This window comes from Hemiscyllium ocellatum, chromosome 7 (assembly GCF_020745735.1).
Source record: "Hemiscyllium ocellatum isolate sHemOce1 chromosome 7, sHemOce1.pat.X.cur, whole genome shotgun sequence".
In the NCBI taxonomy this organism is placed as follows: domain Eukaryota; kingdom Metazoa; phylum Chordata; class Chondrichthyes; order Orectolobiformes; family Hemiscylliidae; genus Hemiscyllium; species Hemiscyllium ocellatum.
In genome coordinates, this window is record NC_083407.1 from 72657203 (window position 1) to 72679260 (window position 22058).

Sequence of the window (22058 nt, forward strand, 5' to 3'; positions counted from 1 at the left end):
TGTCAGCTTGTTTCTCAACTCTACCCATAATGCCTCACTGATCAAGCCCTCCAATGTGTCCTCCTTCAGCACAGCCAATGATATCATCCCTGACCAGTAATGAAACTCCTTCCCCCCCCCCCCCCTTTTACTTCCCTCCCTCTCCTGTCTGAAGCACCTATATCCTGGAATATTTAGTTTCCAATCATGCCTTTCCTTCATTCAAGTCTCTGTGAACGCAAATACTCCTTGCATTAAAGCATACGCATTTCAGCCCACCAATTCCTTTGTGTTCATCTGCTCTCCGATTACTTTTCCCCGTGGTAATGCTAACTTCATGATCCTGTTCCTTACAGTCTCTAGTTTCTACCTCACTGTCTACTAGTCCTTTCTGTTGGTTCCCAGCCCCTTGCCACATTAATTTAAACCCTCTCCAACAGCAGTAGCAAAAACTCCTCCAAGGACATTACTTCCAGTCTGGTTCAGGTGTAGACCATCCAATTTGTAATAGTTCCTAAATCTGAACCCCTTCCTCCTATACCATCCCTCAAGCCATGTGCTCATCCTGCCTATTCTTTCATTTCTACCCTGGCTAGCACGTGGCACTGGTAGCAATATTGATATCACTACCTTTGAGGTCCTCCTCTTTAACTTCACTCCTAGCTCCCTGAATTCTGCTTTCAGGATCTCATCTCATATTTTTTATTTATAGAGGAACCTCGATTATCTGAATATCAATTATCCAAATATCAGATTATCCAAAGTGGATCTCAAGGTCCCAATAGAAACATTACTGTCAAAGAGCTGTTTCAACCCTGATCGTGTCTTTTGTTTACAGGTACAATGATTAAAAACTAACTTGGCTCACTGAGATGCTGCCGAGAACAGTTCTGGATAATCCAGGCAGTGTCTCTAAATGACTGACCTCCCGCCCTCTTTTTCTCCCCCCACACCTTCCCTGGAGTTCTACACAGAGGTGTACCCCCAACCTCCCAGTTCCTCAGATAATCTCTCCAACATTGTCCTGTACAGGGCAGAGATAGAACCTGTCAAAAAGGTGTGTTTGGCGACTTACCCCACCAAGGCAGCAGCAGTCTTACTATGGGTGTCTAGTCCGGCTGCTTTGGGGAGGGATTGGGGCTGGGGTGAATGGGGACAGGCAGGGGATTGACAGGGGGCAGTGTTGGAGGGGGTTGGGATGGGCAGGTGGAGTGGAAGTGGACGGGTTGAGGGTGAGTGGGTGGGGTGGGAACTGACGGGATGGGCAGGGGAAACAATGTTGGGTGGATTTGGGGGCGGGCTAGGAGCAGACAGGTTTGGGACCAATTGGAGTTGGAGGCGGGCGGGGTGGGAGCAGACGGGATGGGGGGGTGGGGGAGCAGGCTTCACTGAAAACACCAAGCCCCAGGGGAAATCAATTAACCAAATATTCAATTATCAGAACAAAATAGTGCCCACCCATCTCGTTCCTCTGTATATCATTCATGCCTGTATGCACCACAACAACTGGTTGTTCACCCTCCCTTTCAGAATTCTCTGTAGCCGATCAGTGACATCCCTGACCAGAGCACCTGGGAGGCAACATACTATCCGGGAGTCTAATTTTCGGCAACAGAACCGCCTATCTACTCTCCTTACAACAGAATCCCCTATGACCATAGCCTGATGAGTCTTTTTCGCATCCCTTCTGAACAGCAGAGCCCACCAAAGTGCCTTGATCCTGGCAACTGTTGCTCTCCCGTGGTGAGCCATCTCTCCCAACAGTATCTAAAATAGTATACCTATTTTGGAGGGAGATGACCACAGGGGATACCTGCACTGCCTTCCTACTCTTTCTCTGCATTTTGGTCACCCATTCACTGTCTCCCTCAGCAATTCTAATCTGCAGTGTGACCAATTCACTAAGTCCTCCACATTGAATCCATCCACAGCTCCAGAACCGTCATGTGGTCAAACTAGTGCTGCAGCTGGACACATTTCTTACAAGTGTAAGAGTCAGGGGACGTCAACCACGGGTCTCAGGTCCCCTGCCATTGTAAGCCTTAGCTTTAACTCAACTAATACCAAACAATGTACTTAAATGTGTAAAAGAAAATAAGAAACCTTACAGAGTCCTTTTCTTCTGATTAGAGGAGAGGGGTGGGAGGGAGATACCACATTTGTAGTATCTTGGGATTAGCCGCTATCCAAACATATACTAAGTCCTAATCTTCCCAGCAACCTCCTTGTCTGAATGTCACCTCCGCTCTGTCTTCTGCTGCTCCTGGATAGGAAAAGGAGGTTCATTGTTTCTTGAAAATGGAGTCGAAAGTAGACAGGGTGGTGAAGAAAGCACTTGGTCTGCTTGCCTTTAATGGTGAGTGCATTGAGTGTGGGATTTGGGAGATTATGTTGCCACTGTACAGGACATTGGTTGGGCCACTTTTGGAATACTATATTCAATTCTGGTCTGCCTGCTATAGGAAAGATGTTGTGAACCTTCAAAGGGTTCAAAAAAAATTACAAGGATGTTGTCAGGATTAGAAGGTTTGATCTACAGGGAGAGGCTGGATAGGCCGGAGCTATTTTCCCTGGAGTGTTGGAGACTGAGGGGTAATCTTAAAGAAGTTTATAAAATCATGAGGGTGATGGAGAGTGAATAACCAAGGTCTTTCCCCAGGATAGGGGAGTCCAAAACTAGAGGGCATAGGTTTAAGGTGAGAGGGAAAGATTTAGAAGGGACTTAAGAGCCAGCTTTTGGATAGTGTGTGAAATGTGCTGTCAGAGGATGTGGTAGGGTCTGGTACAATCACAACACTTAAAAGGCATCTGGAATGGTATATGAATAGGAAGGATTTAGAGGGATAGGGGCCAAATGCTGGCAAATGGGACTAAATTAATTTGGTCATCATGGATAGTAGTTGGACAGAAGGGTCTGTTCCAATGCTTTACATCTCTATGGCTTTAAATGTTACTTGCCTACTTGGCAAAAATGGGGACTGCAGATGCTGGAAAGCAGAGTTTAGATCAGAGTGGTGCTGGAAAAGCACAGCAGATCAGGCAGCATCCGAGGAGTAGGAAAATCGACGTTTTGGGCAAAAGCCCTTCATCAGGAATAGAGGCAGGAAGCCTCCAAGGTGGAGAGATAAAAATCTTGTCAACCCAAGTCCAAATATTGTCCAGATTTTGATACATTTGAAAGTAGACTGCTTCAGTATCAGAGGAGTCACAAATGGTGCTGATTATTGCACAATCATTGGGTAACATCCCCATTTTTGACATTATGAAACAGGCAAGGTGAAGCAACCGATGATGGTTAGGCCTCCAACAACCACAACCATCATTCCAATGTGCCAGGTAAGATTCCAAATCTCGCTTATCCTAGATTTGCTAGGATTCCTTGACGCCACACTCAAAATGTGACCTTGATGTCAAGGACTGTCACTCTCACCTCACCTCTGAAATTCAGCGATTTTGTCCATGTTTGAACTAAGGTTGTAATGAGGTCAGGAGTGAGTGGCTCCAACCAAACCTGAACTGGGCATCAGTGAGCAGATTAATGGCATAATAACAGATAACTCTATCCGTAAATTTATAAAAAATCAAACTGGCACATGGCAAAATGTGGAATCAAAATGAGAGGCAGTGTCCATGATCTGAAATTATTGAACCAGAGGTTATGTGCTGAAGATTGCAACGTGCCTAATCAGAAAGTAAGGTGATTCTTCTTGAGCTTGCATTGAACTTCAATAGGACACATCAGCAAGCCATGGATAGAAAAATGAGTATATTAGTATGGTGGTAGAGGAAAGTATTAAGCAATCAGAAACTCCTGGAATATTTATGGATTTTTGTCTGTAAATATTTATGGATTCAGCAGAGTAATCAGTTAATCTGCATTTGGACTTCCAAAGAGAGAGGAGACTACTTTATGAAAAGGGAAACAGTATACAGGCACTACCAAAGTAAGTAAAGTGCTGCTTCACCTGGAAGGAGTATTTGGGACCTGGAATGGAGATATGGTAAAAGGCACATGTTATGCTTCCAGCAACTGCATTGAAAGTGGAAAAGGTGTGGTGTTTGAGTAGTGGATCAGGGTCTTGTAGAGGTAATAGTCTGTTAAAATACTAAATGGGAGGGGAGAGTCAATGCTTTCATAATTGGCATCATTCAGAAGTGACAGTAACAGTGAAACATGATCCTTTCAATATGCAAGTTGGTGGGTTGAAAATTGAGGACAAAAGGAATCCTATTGCAGTTCTGGAAAGGATGGGTTGAGAGCATGTGTGTGGAAAATGGGTTGGACATGAGTGATAGGCTCAGCAAATCACAAAAAGGGTGATACTTGGCATGAAAAAAAACCCATCAGAACTACCTTTGTGAAAGCTTGCACCATCAGGACAGATGCAGCAGAGAACCCAGAAACTGCGAGTGAGAATGGAGTTTTTACAAGAGGTAGGATTTTAGGAGGCATTAACTTCAGGAGGTTTAGATTAATTAGATTGCCAACAGTGTGGAAATAAGCCCTTCGGCCCAACAAGTCCACACCGACTCTCCGAAGAGCAACCCACCCAGACCCATTCCCCGACATTTACCCTAACACTATGGGCAATTTAGCATGGGCAATTCACCTGACCTGCACATCTTTGGATTGAGGGAGGAAACCGGAGTGCCTGAAGGAAACCCATGCAGACATGGGGAGAATGTGCAAACTCCACACAGATAGTTGCCCGAGGTGGGAATTGAACCCGGGTCCTGGCACTGTGAGGCAACAGGGCTAACCACTGAGCCACCGTGCCGCTGTTTATTGCAGAAATTGAGGCAAAGTAGTTTAGGAAGAAAAGGGATCATATCATGATGAAAAAATGGGTGAAATGGCAAGTATATTGATTTGCTCTCATTTTGATTGTATGCCAGTTTGAATTTTTAAAAACTGTTTTCATACAGTGGTGTTCAATATGCTGGCGTTTACTTTCTTGCTGGAAAAATGTTTTGTCTTTTTACACAACCACTGCCACGCCCTTTGCCTCTTGTTTCATGAAACCTTTGATATTTAATACCTATTGTCCTCCACACACTTCTTTCCCTTTGCCCTTTTCATAACATAACCAACCTTCAGTTCTGAAGTCATTTCCAATCCGTAAAACTAAATCAATTTCTCTTTATTAATACTGCCAAATCTGTGCCTTCCATTTTTATTCCAGATATTAAACATCTGCAGTATTTTGTATTTTTTTAAAGCTGCTATTGTGCTGATTAATACTTTTTCTAATTTGTATTTATATTATTGATGCAGCTAATAAATTAAATGGAATTTTAGTTTTGAAGTCATTATCCACAATGCTAAAATGGCCTCTGCTCATGTGTAGACACAATCAAATACGTTAGCTAACCTGGTCAAAACACAGCCATTGTATCATCATCATACCATCTAGAAGATGCACTGCAGTAATTCATCAAACATCCTCCAGGCAGCACATTTCATACTTCCACCATCCTCTGGGTAAAAATTGTTCTTCTCAGATCATCTCTAAACTACTTAATCCTCACCCGAAACTTGTGCCCTCAGGTCTTAGTTATGTTTGCTATGAGGAAAAGATTCTCACAATCTATCCTGTCTCTGTGTCTCATACTTTTGTATACCTTAATTAGGTACCACTTCAGCCTTCTCTGTTCCAAGTTAAACAAACCTAGGGTACCCAATCTCTCCTCATTACCAGGGTTTTTCAACCCAGGCAACATTCTGGCAAATATCCTTTTCAGTGCAATCATGTCCTTCAATAGTGTGGTGACGAAAATGGCACAGAATCTTCCATTTGTTGCCTAAGCAATGTTTTATGAAGTTATAACAAGACTTCCTTGCTACTGTATTCCATATTCTCGATAATGAATGCAAGCATTTGCTGACAACTTTAGGGATCTATGGACTGGTACCCCAACATCCCTTCCTCAATAGTCCCTAGATACCCACTATTCATTGTGTATATCCTTCCCTTATTAGACCTTTAAAAATGCATCAGCTAGCACTTACTTGGATTAAATTCCATCTGCAATATCTCCGCCCAAATTAGCCGGTGATCAATATTAAATTGTTGCCTGAGACTAGCCTCCTCACTTACAATAATTTTTGTGTCATCTGCAAACTTTCTAATTATACCTTGTACATTCACATTCAAGTCGTTAATGTACATAACAAACAGCAAGGGTACCAGCACCAATCCCTGTGGTACACTGCTGGTCTCAGGCTCCCAATTACAAAAAATCCCATCACCCTTTGTCTCTGATTTGCAAGCCAATTTTGGATCATATTTGCCAACTTGCCTAAGATCCCATGGGGTCTTACCTTTGGGACCTTGTCAAAGGCCTTACTGAAGTCCATGTAAATCACATCAACTGTACTACCTTCAAAAATATGTTTAGTCACTTTTTGAAGAAAATTCAAATTGGTCAGACAGGATCTCACTCTGACTATCCTGATCAATCCCTGCTTTTCCAAATGTTGATTAATCTTTTTGCTCAGAATAATTTCCCGACCACTGACATCAGACTAACTGTCCATAATTACCTAGACTATTTTTGCTGCCCTTCTTGAGTAAAAGAACCACATTAGCTATTCTCCAGTTGTCTGGCATTTACTTGTAGCCAGCGAAGTATTAAGTACCTCTGTCAGAGCTGCAGCAGTCTCCTCTCCTGCCTCCCATAGCAGCCTGGAATATACTGCATCAGGCCCTAGGGATTTATGTACCTTTATGTCTGCTGAAACATTTAATAACTCCTCATTAACCTTAATATGTTCTAGAAATTTACCATCACAATTGAAATCCCTGGCTACAATGTCTTTCTCCTCTGTGAATGTAGATGAGAAATATTCATTTAAGATCTCACCCACATCCTTGGGCTCCATGCACAGATCGATCGCGAATAGGCCCCATTCTTTGTCTGGTAATGCTTATTCTTAATATACTTATAAAATACCTTAGGGTTTTCCATAATCCTATCTGCCAAAGATACTTCATGGCCCAACTTTGCCTCCTAATTTCTTTCTTACATTCCTACATCCCCCTACATTCTCTGTGTATTTGAAGGGCCTCCTCTGTTTTTAAAATGTCGTACCTGACTATTCTTCTCACTATTCCCTGTGGGACGAGAAGGTTAACAAGACCCTATACTTCTCAACTGCATTTGAGCCATTCTTCTTGCAAACTGTTGATAACAGTTTTGTGCAAATGGTTGTGGGCCCCTTTCAATGCTTCACATTTTTTTCATTGTCCGCATAATCTAATGGGATGGCGATGACTGGCTAATCATCATTTTGCCCCTGACCCAACATGCACCTCCACCCAAGATCCCAAACTGGCTCTTGACAATCTCATTTCATATGAACTAATTTCATATTAGTTAGTTTAAAACAACCAAAAGCAGAATAATTTCAGGTAATTTCTTGACAGTCTTCTGCAAATACAGCTATTAAATTTCTATTTACAATAAATTAATTTTTAAAAATTGCTTGTATCCACCAATCTGCTATTTTGAATCAAGGTATTTAAATATAAAATTATTGAGTAGAAAGTGCTCTTTTTAATGAAAGACTATATTTCTTTAGCCTAGTTATTTATTCCAACTCATCTGATGTTGTTTCTCATAAGAGGCATTTGGATGAGTATATGAATAGGAAGAGTTTGGACAGATATGGGCCGGGTGCTGGCAGGTGGGACTAGATTGGGTTGGGATATCTGGTCAGCATGGACGGGTTGGACCCAAGGGTCTGTTTCCATGCTGTACATCTCTATGACTATGCATCTATGGAAGGAGTGAGCCAGTAATCAAGATCCATCATACCAAGAGATGCATTATAACGGCCAATTTGTTTCTCTTTATTACCGTTATCCAGAACGAGACAGACTTTCAACAGGTTTTCCCACAAAACTCAAAAATGACTGGTTTCTTAAACACAAACTTATTCTTACATGGAAAAAAAAGGATATCATTATTCAGAGTTAAACAATATCTTCTTTATCCCAAATACAAGCAATCATAAGATGAATAAAACAATACAACGCTGCAGGGATGATTCTAATAAAGAAAGGAAATAGGAAAAGCAGCTCAGTGGGTTAAAATCTGAATACAAACAATACAAACATGACAAAACCCAGCTGATTCCTTATCCCCAAGATGCAATTCTGAAAGTTGTAAAATTGATGGATGATCTGTGGATCAGGTTTTAGTTTGGATTAGAAGTAGGTTAGACTTAGGTCTTTGAACAGAAGTAACATTTCAGTTTTTGGAGTTTAAGAACAAAGTGGAAATACTGGTTTTAGGAACTTTCTCAGGTTCACAGAAGATATTTTATGGAGAGAGATCTGTGCAACCTGTCAAGCTGTAAGGCTGTAATTTTCAGCTGACCGAAATCTTACCTTTTGCTATTGACTTCTTAAAAGTTTGTTCCTTTAATTGAGATATGTAGTGCATTAGAACAGAAACTTTATTTTTAAGGCTGTTGCAAGGCAACCTTCACCACAAGGACTCCCAAACGAACTTTTTCACAATTAAAACCAAAATACACATCTTTTCTCTCTTAAAAGATTTGCTAGTCTGCTTTCCAATGTTACCTCATTTTCAACAAAAAAAAGCAGGTGACTAACAGCACTCATTAAAGTTGTGACTTCAATAATTACTGCTCACCACAACTCCCAGCAATCAAATGTATCCACAAAACCTTTTAATCCGGAATGGCAAAATAGTTCCATATCCAAGCTCCTCCTCACATTCCTGTGTTTTCCCAACACAAGGTTTTAATGTTATGTTTGCATGCTAAAGTTCTACCTATTAAGAGTTTGCTTACATTATTTCTGGACAATTTTTTATGTGCAATCAACATCGTGTTATAAACAGGGCTGTATGTTCTCAGAACATTTCCTGCAATTGAAGATTTTTATGGTATTGAGTTTAAGACATGGGGAAGAGTATGCACAAGGTAGAAGGATATTTTGCTGAAAATATTCAGCTTCTACTGAAACCTATTTGAATTGAATTCCATTATGATTACAACATTCTCCTCTGTGAAAATTAACAGAAATGCTGGTCTAATAGATTTGTGCAAACAGCTTATTCTTATAAAACTAATATGTGCTCTGGAGCAAAATCATATTGCAATGCTTAATAACTTCATGTTTACAAGACTAGGTTTGTAATTGAAAATCTAATGTGTGTCATACTTTCCAACTACATATGAAACTTGGGGAACCAACATGATCTGGAGTTTTTTAGCATAATATGCACACAGACCTGGCTATTATATTGAATATTTGATGTACATCTTAAACCACTATTTTCCATAATTTCTGATGGATATGATTTGGGTAGATATTTGAAGATCAAGCATGTAAATAGAAAACAAAAATAAATGCTCACAAGATATAGTTTTCTTTCTCAAGTAAAAAGAAAACTTCATAAGTAATTAGAGCCTTTTCTAATACCTATGTACATATACACACATACAACATAACAAACAAAAACTAGTTAATTAATATAAATTACGAAGATGTGATAAACATATAAAGGACAGATGTACAAGCGAGTCAGCATTTTCAAAGCCCACCTGCTGGTATTATGCCGAGAGGAAGTGGTGCTCTGACAGGCGTGAAGTTGGAATCGATGTCCCTCCCAGCATCAATCTGGGCTCGGAGGAGTAACCCATGAGCCACTTCACTTGCAGTCCCATCACCACCCACACACACAAGACTGTAGGTAACAAACAGATTACAAGAAATAATGGTAAAAGAAATATTGTGCATTATTTGAATAAGTAAAACCAAAGTTTTGGGTCGATTGGTAGAAATATGGCCTACTTAATAAAATTTTAATTAGACATTACACTTCTCTTTCTAATATTTGCAAAGCTTTAATTATGTAATTGTAATATTAATTTCTTATAAACATTTAGCTAGCATTCTCACTAGACTTGAACATGCAATATTCCAAGTAGTTACTTGAAAAATGTTCATATTTTTCTGTTTCTACTGTAAGATCTCAAGTTTTAAATTTTCATCAAAATTTGTTCATCAGGGTTGCTAATGGTACTCTGTGACCAGAAGTTTTCAGAGCATCTTAAAGGAAGAAAATGGAATTGAGAGGCAGAGAGATGTAGAGAGAAAATTCCAAGCTTAGGCAAACCAAAGACTTGTGATCAATAGTATGACATTTAAAATTGGAGGAACTCAAGAGTCCAGAATTAGATGATTGCAGATATCTTGAAGGCTGTGACACTGGCAGAGATTAGAAATAGGAAAGGGCAACACCATGGAAGGAGCCGAAAATTCTTCTGAAGCTGGACGTAACAGAAAATAATCAATAGGATACAGGAATGAACTTGTAGAGAACCTGATTGTATTGGAACACAGCACACCTGGGGATAAAAGGATATAGATGGGAAGAAAGCCAAAAGTAAAGGGGAGAGATGTAAAGGAAGAAACAAAAATGTTTGTTCCTGGATCAGGTCTCCATGATCCACCCATATATTGCCACAATATCCATCTCCATGTCCCTAAGACACCTATGTCAAGTTAATGCCTATTTACATTGACCACCTTTTCTCCCTTCACCTACCACGCCACCTCATTGGGTGCTCATAAGTACTCATGTTCATAGGAGAAAAAAAAAGTTCTTTTACTTAAATTTCAATATTGAAATGTATATCTTATTGAGAAAAACAGTCTCATTGATAAATACACATACTAGCACTTGACAAGTTAACATTTATTGACAGGTAGACATTTATTGATACTTCTTGACAGGTGAGCACTTCATTACACTGAGACTTCAAATAATATTTGACAAGATGACATAAGAAGACACTTGACGTCAACATTTCTGGACTTTTATTGACAGGTCAACATATGCTGACTCTCTTGACAGGATGGCATTGCTTGACACATCGTTACTTGTCATTTCAACACTTCAAGACACTTTTTGACAAGTCAATGCTTATTGACAGGATGACATTTTTTGACAACTACCTTCATTCTGTTTTCCCAGAAGAATCAAATAACTTCACAGAAATGCTAGTGAGTTAAGGATGTTTTGAGAAGGAGGAATTGTTGAGAGAGAAAGAAGAGTATTAATAGGAAAACAGTGCAAGAGAAATTAATGGGACTGAAAGTTGAATACTTCTTAGGACCTCAATCTACATGCCTGAGCATAATAGGAATTGGTATTGAAATAGTTCAAGCATTGGTTTTCATTTTCCAAAATTCTGCAGATTCTGAAATGACTTGGCAGATTGGGTTGCGGGTAAGTCCACTGTTTAAAAGAAGAACGACAAAGAAAACTGAGAATTATAATCTAGTTAGCCTAAAATCTGAAATAGGGAAAATGCTATAGTGTATAATAAAGGATGTGATAACAGGATTACATAAAGTTAATATGGATTTATGAAAGGGAAGTTGCATTTGACAAACTTACTGGAGTTTTATGAAGCTGTAACTGGTAGAATAGATGTTGGAGAACCAATAGATGTTGCGTTTTTGGATTTTCAGTAAGATATTGATAAAGTCTGACTTAAGAGGTCATAATAAAGAATAATCAAAGCACATGGGATTAGTATTAATATATTGGCTTGGACTGAGAATTGGTTGCAAGACAGGAAACAGTAAGTAGAAGTAAATGGATCCTTTTTGGGGTGAAAAGTGGGATATCATCGGGATCAGTGGTCAGTCCCCAGATATTCAAAATATACTTCAATGATCTGAACAAGGGAATCAAGTGTAATATTTTGAAATTTGCTGCCGATACAAGACTAAGTGGGAAACTGAGTGGTGAGAAGAACAGAAAGAGGTTCAGATTTAGACAAGTTGAGCAAGTAGACAAATACATGACAACTGCAGTACGATTGGTTAAAAGTGAAATTGTCCTTTTCAGTAGGAAAAAAGAAAGGCAGAGTATTGTTTAAATGGTGAAAGATAGGGAAATGTTGATGTACAAAGGGAACTCTGTTTTCTTTGCTCTCATCATGGAAAGCAAACATGAAGGTGCATTAAATGGCTAGGAAGAAAAATGATGCGTTGGCCTTTGTTGTAAGAGGGCTTGAGCACAGGATTAAGAAAGCCTTACTGCAGCTGCACAGGGCTTTGGTAAGACCACACCTGGAGTAATGTATGCAATTTATGATAATAATATGGTCTTCAAAGGTTGGGAGAAGATTTGTAGCTCAGGTGCTCGTTGTTGTGGTTCTGTTCGCCGAGCTGGGAATTTGTGTTGCAGATGTTTCGTCCCTGTCTAGATGACATCCTCAGTGCTTGGGAGCCTCCTGTGAAGTGCTTCTGTGATCTTTCCTCTGGCATTTGTAGTGGTTTGAATCTGCCGCTTCTGGTTGTCAGTTCCAGCTGTCCGCTGCAGTGGCCGGTATATTAGGTCCAGGTCGATGTGCTTATTGATTGAATCTGTGGATGAGTGCCATGCCTCTAGGAATTCCCTGGCTGTTCTCTGTTTGGCTTGTCCATTAATAGTAGCCACACACACAGATGACAAGCTACATGAATTTGACTGGGACAACACTACTACTTTAGGACAAGCCAAACAAAGAACAGCCAGGGAATTCCTAGAGGCATTGCACTCATCCACCGACCACTGCTGCGGACAGCTGAAACTGACAACCAGAAGCGGCAGATTCAAACCACTACAAATGCTGGAGGAAAGGTCACAGAAGCGCTTCACAGGAGGCTCCCAAGCACTGAGGATGTCACCTAGACAGGGGACGAAACGTCTGCAACACAAATTCCCAATAAAATAAACTTGCCATTATGGGAGTACAACAAAGGTTCACCAGTCTGATTCTTGGGATAGCATGTTTGTCTTTTGAGGAAAGATCGAGGTGACTGGGCCTATATTCACTAGATTTTAAAAGATTACTTCTTATTAAAACAAACATAACTCTAACAAGGCTGGACAGATTGGATGCAGAGATAATACTTCCCTTGACTAGGGATCCAGAACAAAGGGTCATGGTTTGAGGAGGTGGCAGGTCATCATTTTGGACTGAGGCGAGATGAAGTTTCTTCATATAGAAGGTGGTGAACCCATGCAATTCTGTATCACAAAAAGCTAGGGAGGCAATGTTAGTGGATATACTTAAGAAACTATTCAGAATATATTTAATATTTCCAGGAGCTAAAGAGTCAATGGGTATTGAAAGACAGTGGAAATATGGTATTAAGATAGAAGATCGGCCATGATCATGTTGAATAGTGCAACAGGCTGAATGATCTGAATTTCTTACTCTTGATCCTATTTTTCAATTATAACTGTTGACAGGTCAACACTTGTTGAAATAAAAGCAAAATACAGTAATACTGGAAAACTGAAATAAACACAGAAAATGCTGGAGAAACTCAGCAGGTCTGACAGCATTTGTAGACAGATAAAAACAGAGTTAAGGTTTCAAATGTGGCATGACTTCTTCAGAGCACTTATTTACACTTCTTAAATGGTTGACCCTTTTTGATACATCGTTACATGTTGATACATGCTGACATGTCAATACTTACCAACATTTTTTGACAGGTCAATACTTATTGACATAACTTGACAAGCTGGGCAATTCTAAAGGATGCATGCTTGTTTTAAGCACAATCTCCTCCACTGTTAACAGCTCTAAAGAACACCAGACATCCCCTTCTCCAAATAGGTTATCTGCCAGTCTACTCCTCAGAGAGGATCCTGAATCCACCTCCAACATAGCTTGGAACCAAAGCTGCAAGACCACAGCTCCCTAAATGTACATCCTAGCTATCCATAATAAATGTACCAAGAACAGACTCCTCTTAGCTGATCTAATCTCCAAACTCCTAGTTCCAGGCACTAGAGATTGCAAAATCTGATTTCAGTTGATGTTGTTGATCAATTAAATGACAAAGTCTTTACAGACACCATACAAAAACGTGAATAATGGCCGTCCTTAATCCCGCCCTCATGAAAATGGGAAATACCAAATTCTTTCATTATTTTCACTGTGGTGCAGACACTCTCTGCATTGATAAAAATTGGAGCCATAGAGTTCAAAAGTAGGGTGTCAAGGCCATGCATTAATTTGGAGACAAGAAAAAGGATTTTAAGTTCACCAGGGCAAAGAAACAATATAGATAAGTGTGGATAGAGATGGGAATGACAGGCAGATAGAACACATTAGGAATAAAGCAAAGGGGAGCTTTGAATGAAATGTAGATATTGGAGGGACAAGAGAAGGAGATGAGAAAGGGATGGATTTTTGGAGTTGAAGATATCATTAGCACTTTTGAAAGAGATGGAGGTGGCAGCAAGCATAGTGCACATCTGAATGAATGGCAAGCTTGAGGCATCAGAAAATACAACTGAGTGATTTAGCAAAGGGTTTTCAGGAGAAGATAAATTTGATGGAAATACAGGGACTGCCACTGTTATTTCACAGGGTGAATAATGTAACCTATTGCCAGTTGAGGAGCATTCATTCACAGGTTCTGTTTCTTGCCAGAGCAAGATATCTTTCCATTAATAAACAAAGTAGTCATAGAAGTCTTTTATTGGAGTGATTTTATAGAGTTCACAAGAGTTGGAAATATGGCATGTTGAGCTAACTTAATATTTCAATTGGACGATAGTGTGTTTAAGTCAGCAGCGTGTTTTTAGCATGTTGGGCATCACACTGGCTTATAGCAAGCTCCTATTTGTAATACATCTGCATACCATGAATTCTCATTATTTCAAAACTGCAAGAGCCTTGTTTCACCCAATTCGTGGTTGTTTAAAGGGGGCCTGCAACACTTGACTTTGCACAGTTGTTTCCAAGACAGCAGATTTCCATTTTCAATTCTATGACGCAAGGCATTTGCAAGGAAAGGTTTCTATACCCAGCTAAAAATTCAGCACCTTTAGATGCTCTAGATCAAATTAACTTTTGTAGCCTTGTGAGAAGAATCTTATGTTAAATAAGGCAGCAATTGCAGGTTGAAATCATCAAAATGATACACTCAATGTTTTCAATTATCTTACTAAAGGATATCTCTTGAAACATAAAAAGCTACTCAATAGTCAAAGGTCTGACATGAAATATCTCAGTTTTGAACAAATCATCGAGTTAATGGAATTACAGATGTAAGGTTTGAAATAGGCAAAATTCAAAATTATTGTTCTTTGCTTCACTAACAAAAGACAACAATATTTAATTCTCAACCATATACAGTCATATCACATTAATAGATTGTAGACATGAGCAGAAAATATCAAAGGAGAGCTAAACTTGACTTTAATGTAAACTGTGGGAAGATAAACAATTGTATAAAACGGCAATACAGTAGTCCTTTGCAGGACAGTACTGCATCACTGCTAACAGAACAAGTAATTAAATTTCCACCTGCTGTGACTATACACAAAGAGCTCTTTGTCTGACTTTAAAAAATCAATTGCAAACGGTTGATTATTGTCATTTCGTATTGCATTATTGATAGAGTATTGGAAATCCATTTGGAGAAGTTACTTTCATCACAGATTGACAGAATTCAACAAATATTTTGACAGCTTTGGCTTAGGGTTTACATACCCATCAAACTCTTGAATATCACATTCCATGAGAACTGAAAAAGCATGTCCTTCATGCTCTGTAACTACAAAAGAGAGACAGTCAGGAATAGAAAATTAAGTAATCTGCAGATTTGACAATTTTTTAAAAATTTGGTACCTTTGAACTTGTGGTTGCCATCTGTATGAACATATGGTAAGGCTATAAAAGGCAAATTATACTAGAATGTGTATTTTATAATTAAGAAAAAGCAATGCAAACACATAATTAGATGCCAAGGCAGTTAATAATGAATTTTACAAAATACAATACTCTTCTAAAATCTTCTAATTATCTATTTTTAAAATATCATGCAGCTACAGTTTAATTTTGTGCAATTTCACTTAAAAGTTTGAGTTAGAGTAATAAGGAACAGAAATATTACTCAATGTAAAAACATGAAGTGCAGGGAAACACCAGTGACAACATCAAATGATAGTAGGGAGAAGGTGGCAAAGCTACACACCAGAGCCTGAATTCTCCAGAGGATCAAAATCTGTCATTCCACATTGCCATCTCTACTGTGTTTATGCCCTATGTGGCATTCTAAATGCCAATGAAAATGGGATGAGCTGGCATGCTGCAGATGGCACTAAGCATCATAACTGCATTTAGCATTTTCTAGGGCAGCTTTGCCAGAAGAGACGACCCAGCTGGATCTACCCATCAAAGATTTCTGCCGACTGACATGACACTTGCAGATGGATTTTTTGTGTAAGAATGTGCATCATTATTTGCAAGATTACATTAATCTTTCATGCTTGTATACTTTCCGGTACCAGTGCAATTCTGATTATAACTTCAGCAGTATATTATTTAGAAAACACAAAGGTTTTCTCTCAGATGATTTCAAAGAATCACTGAAGAATTAAAGATACTGTGTATAAAGCCTGATCTCTTTCATATTAAGTGCACGTACATCAATGTACTTGTTATAAATACAACAGACTATCAATACATGAGCGGATCACATCTCCTTGAAATTCAGATATATTGGATTAGTAATAATATTTTTCTTTCAGAATGAACAAGACAAAACTGATTAACTGTCTTAGTTTGACAAACTCCAGTTTGCAATTAATTGCCAGAATGTCCATCTGCATCACAAAATAATGGCAAATACTCCAGTCATTCAATGTAACTGTAGGGGGAGTTGTGAACAGTTAAACAAATTGGATTATTGGAGCAATGATTTTGACTGCACATGTGGCCCAGTTCTTAAGCTCAGTAGAATATACTGACATAACTGTTATTTTATATGAACAGTGTAAATATTCACATCTCAAAAAAAGCAATTTAATAATCTTTTGAAGATGCTATCTGATACAAAATCAAAAACAAAGAATATGCAAAACATACAATTTAAATTAAGAAATATGTTGTGTAATGCATTCATTTAGTTATATTTTTAGAATATTTGTTACCAGGATTATTGAAAATCCAGTGCATTGACCTTGTGTTATGATGTTAAAATACACAAATATCGTAACAGTACTCAAAGGATGAATAGATTACTACAAAACGTGGACCATATCAGAAAGGCAAGATAACTATTTTTTGTGTCACTAATATTTTTTAGATTATAGAAGCACTTTTCATCTGCCTACTTTTTTTTATTGTGACCTGACATATCAGAAGAAATGGTTTAAAAATAGTACATTGTCATTCAGGTGTGTTCAACTTGATTCTCTAGCTCCTCATCAAAACAGCAACGAGCCTCATTAAAATATTTGAATCAGGCTCAATCACTAAAGTTATGACCCTTATGCAACTGTGGCATTTCGTTTCCATTGCCTTTTGAAGGAAAGTATTCCAAAGCCTCTCAACCTTTTGAGAGAAAACAAATTATTTTAAAATGGGTGACCCCTTATTTTTAGATGTCACCCCTTAATTCTACATTCATCTATGAAGAAACACTGGGTGGAATTTTTCACTGCCTTCAATGGTGTGGGCAATAGTGAGTAAGTCAGGCAAATATGGCAGAATTGACAGGAATCAGATTCCAAACATTGAGAAAAAGATTTCTGAGTTACCACTTACAGTTTAAATGGTCAGCTTTGAATCTCATTAATGAGTGATTACAGCTTTATTTCCTTCATTTGTATCTTATTAGCTAATCTCACCTCTATGCAGCTCCCAATTCTCCACCCCTGCTCAAAGAAATTGGAACGGACAAATTCCTGACATGAACATTAGAACTGTTACCAGGTAGCAGCAGCAAAGAGATTACTTCTTTGCACCTTCATCCACTCCACCCTCACCATTTCCCTGCATACTCACTGAACCTTTTCCACTTTTTATTCACTCAAGAGGACATCATCAAACTACCAGTCTCACCATGTCATCATGACTGCCTTTAGGACTACTCACACCACTTCAGCCCTTCAGGATTTCACTTTTGTGTTACAAGACATGTATTCCTTGCATGATTGTGCCTGGGTGCTTTGGCTGCAGGGAGAAACATGTGCCTCATGTACAATATAAGATATATGTAATGGTGCTTTGTACCAGTACTAGGAACATGGGTCCCTTTATGGGTAAAGCAGAACAGCTCTATTGTTGATTGAGAACAGATGATATTCATCAGACTTTGTTTTAAGTGCTATTTGGGTTTGTTCTGGATACAGAAAAGTTCCTTAAGGGAAAAGTGAAAACCGTGTTTGTCCTAAACTATAAAAGGTAAAGTTGCCATAGTCTTATCAGACCATAGGCCTGCTTTCTCATCACAGAGAGATGATTGGTGATGGTTTAACCTCAGGGTCACCATGCCTCAAGTGAGGGAGAGGCTCAGAAGAAGATTCCTTTATACTAAACAGTACATTTATAATAAAAACCAATGTGATTCTCTGAAAGTCTTTTGCTGCCCAATTCAACATCGATTTCAGTCTGTTAAATATAGTAACAAGCACTTACCTTGATCTCTTTAGATGGGAAGATAAAGAAAGCAGAAAGTAATTCCTGTTTCTTTTAGAAACAAGGCTCCTGGTGGCTCTTCAAGAAACAGTACCTGAGCCACATGTAGGATCATGAATAATTTAAGAAGGGCTAGACACAGGTGCCTGTATAAGGATAGAATTGCTGAAAGGTATTTTTTCGTGGGCAGGGTGGGGAAGAACGGCTTGCAACTTTAATAGATGTCGGAATCAAGGGAAAATGCAGAATTAAAGTGATGGCTGGCAACAGATGAGTCCTACATTGCCATGGAGAATAATTGATAGGTATTTTTAATGTATTCTAATATCACATATCAGGAATTGTCCAAATATTAGAAGCAACTCATGAATCATATTGTTCTGAAGGATGAAGAGCAACAAAAGATTGTATTAGTAGCAAAAATTTAAGTTGGCCCATGAGTATCTTTGTTGCTGATTTATTCAATTCTACTAGCCTTTATCTGAAATTACAGCATGTGACTTTTGTTGGCTGAACTGCTATTTGGAAAAACCTTGGAAAAGCAGACAAAAATTGTCTCATAGAATATACAATCTGCTTTCAATTTTGGAGTTACAATTGATTGTCAAGTAAGGTTAAATCTCACAGGATGCAGGGACAGCTAGCGAATTGGATACAAAATTGGCTTGAAGATAGGAGACAGAGGGTGGTGGCAAAGGAAGTCTATGATCAGTGGTGTGCCACAGGGATTGATGCTGGGTCTATCGATTATTCATAGAAATTATTTGGATAAGAAGTTTTGGAGGTATAGTTAGTAAATTTGTCAATGACACCAGGATTGATGAGGGCAGAGCGTTGATGTGATTTATATGGACTTCAGGAAAGCATTTGACAAGATTCCTCATGGGAGACTGGATCTCACGGAATATAGGGAGAACTAGCCATTTGGATACATAACTGGCTCAAAGGTAGAATACAGAGGGTGGTGCTGGAGGGTTGTTTTTCAGACTGGAGGCCTGTGATCAGTGGAATGCCACAAGGATCGGTGCTTTGCCCTCTACTTTTTGTCATTTATAAAAATTATTTGGATACGAGCATAAGAGGTACAGTTAGTAAGTTTGCAGATGACACCAAAATTGGAGGTGTAGTGGACAGTAAAGAAGTTACCTCAGATTACAACAGGATCTTGACCAGATGGGCCAATGGGCTGAGAACTGGCAGATGGAGTTTAATTCAGATAAATGCAAGGTGCTACATTTTGGGAAAGCAAATCTTAGCATGACTTATACACTTAATGGTAACAGACCTTGGAGTGCAGGTTCATAGCTCCTTGAAAGGTAAATAGGACTAGTTTTATTGTGAAAACTGAGTGGCCTGGGCAAGATGGGCCGATAGGCCTGTTTCCTTCTGTAAGCCGCTATGACTCTAATCCATTAACATCTTTAAAGGCAGAGATTCTCTCCCGTGCATGATATACGTAAATGACTTGAATGAAGGAACCAAATGTAATATTTTTAAGTGTGCTGACAACATAAAACTAAGTTGGTTTGTGAGTTGGGAGGAAAATGCAAGGAGGCTTCGTGGTGATTTAGACATGTGCATAGTGCAGAAGTGCATGTACAAGCATGTGGCAAATACAAAATAACATGGATAAACGTGAAGTTATACACTTTGGTGTATTTTAGAGAAAGAGGGAATGTTATTTGTATAGGGATATATTGGGAAATTTGATGTACAAAGGAATCTAAATGTCCTTGGACACTAGTCAATGAAAGTAAACAACAAATGCTGGCGATCCCAGGTCAGACAGTATCCATGGAAAGAGAACAAGCTAACGTTCTGAGGAAGAGGCATCTAGACTCGAAATGTTAGTTTGCTCAATCTCCCTGGATGCTGTCTGACCCGCTGTGATCTCTGGCATTTGATGTTTTCAGTGCAGATTCCAGCATCTGCAGTAAATTTATTCCTACATGGAAGTAAACAGGCAGATACAACAAGCAAATAGAAAGGCAAATGGTAAAATGGTCGTCAATACAAGAGGATTTGAGTTCAGAAGTAGGGATGTCTTATTGCAGCTTTAGAGTGCACAGAAGACAGGAGAGTGGTGGTAGATGGAAAATATTCAGCCTGGAGCTCCGTGACCAGTGGTGTTCCATATGGATCAGTTTTGAGACCTCTGCTCTTTGTGATTTTTATAAATGATTTGGATGAGGTGGTGGAAGGGTGGGTTAGTATGTTTGCTGAGGACTTGAAAGTTGGTGGAGTTGTGGATAATGTGGAGGGCTGTTGTAGATTGCAACAAGACATTGACAGGATGCAGAACTGGGCAGATAAATGGCAGATGGAATTCAACGTTGGAAAGTGTGAAGTCAATCTCTTCGGAAGGTCAAATTTGAATGCAGAATACAGGGTTAAAGACAGGACTCTTGGCAGTGTGGAGGAACAAAGGGATCTTGGGTTCCATGTGCCCTCAAAGTTGCCACCCAAGTTGATAGGGTTGTAAAGAATGTGTATGGTGTGTTGGCTTTCATTAACAGAGAGATTGAGTTTAAGATCCACGTGAGGTTATGCTGCAGCTCTATGGTGTCCTGGTTAGACTACACTTGGAATATTGTGTTCAGTTCTGGTTCCGCATTATAGGAAGAATGTGGAGCTTTAGAAAGGGTGCAGACAAGATTTACCAGGATGCTGCCTGGACTGGAGTGTATGTATTATGAAGAAAGGTTTAGGGAGCTAGGGCTTTTCTCATAGGAGTGAAGAAAGATGAGAGGTGACTTGATAGAAGTGTACAAGATGATAAGAGACAGAGTGGATAGCCAGAGACTCTTTCCCATGGTAGAAATGTCTATCATGAGGGGATGTAATTGAAAAATAATTGGAGGAAGATTTAGGGGAGATGTCAGAGGTAGGTTCTTTACAAAGAGAGTGGTGGGTGTGTGGAATGCACTGCCAGCAGTGGTCGTAGAGTCAGATACATTAGGGACTTTTAAGTGACTCTTGGATAGGCACATAGAAGTTAGTTCAATGAAGGGAGTGCGGGTTAGTCTGATCTTCAAGTAGGATAAAAGACTGGCACAACATCGAGGGTGGAAGGGCCTGTACTGTTCATTTATGTTCTGGATGCACCAAGGCTCCTTCAAAGTACTTTCCAAATCCACAGCAGCTTTTATCAAGAAGAATAAGGACAACAGATACTTGGGAATACAATTATCACCTTCAATTTATCTTGTAAATATATCACTGTTCCTTCACTGTCATTGTGAGTGTACTCACGCAAAACAAACTACAGCAGTTCAAGAAGGCAGCTGACTACTACCTTCTGAAGTGCAGTTGGGGTTGGCCAATAAATGTTAGCCAGCCAACGAGGTGCACATTCCCGAAAGAATATTAGTTAAAAAAAAAATTCCCTTCTGATTATTTTCACTGACGCAGGATGCAGATCCAACTGTCTGTGTACTCTGCTATTTCCGTCTCCATAGCAATGGTGGGTGGTTCAAGTTCACTTTATACTTTTAGTGGGATTCAACTTCTTTAATAGATAAATTGTCTTCATGGCCTCAGACTTGGATCATGGAACAATCCCAATCCTAAATGACAAACCTAAAGAAACAACTATCTGGTT

General features: G+C 39.2%; 1 protein-coding gene across 1 annotated transcript in view; it reads right to left on the reverse strand.

Annotated features, from left to right (window-relative positions):
- The window catches only part of cerkl (ceramide kinase-like), a 160173-nt gene that overhangs the window by 35169 nt on the left and 102946 nt on the right, over positions 1–22058 (reverse strand). The window contains 2 exon segments of the mRNA XM_060828120.1: positions 9557–9699; positions 15527–15590. Coding sequence (XP_060684103.1) covers positions 9557–9699; positions 15527–15590 — 207 coding nt within the window.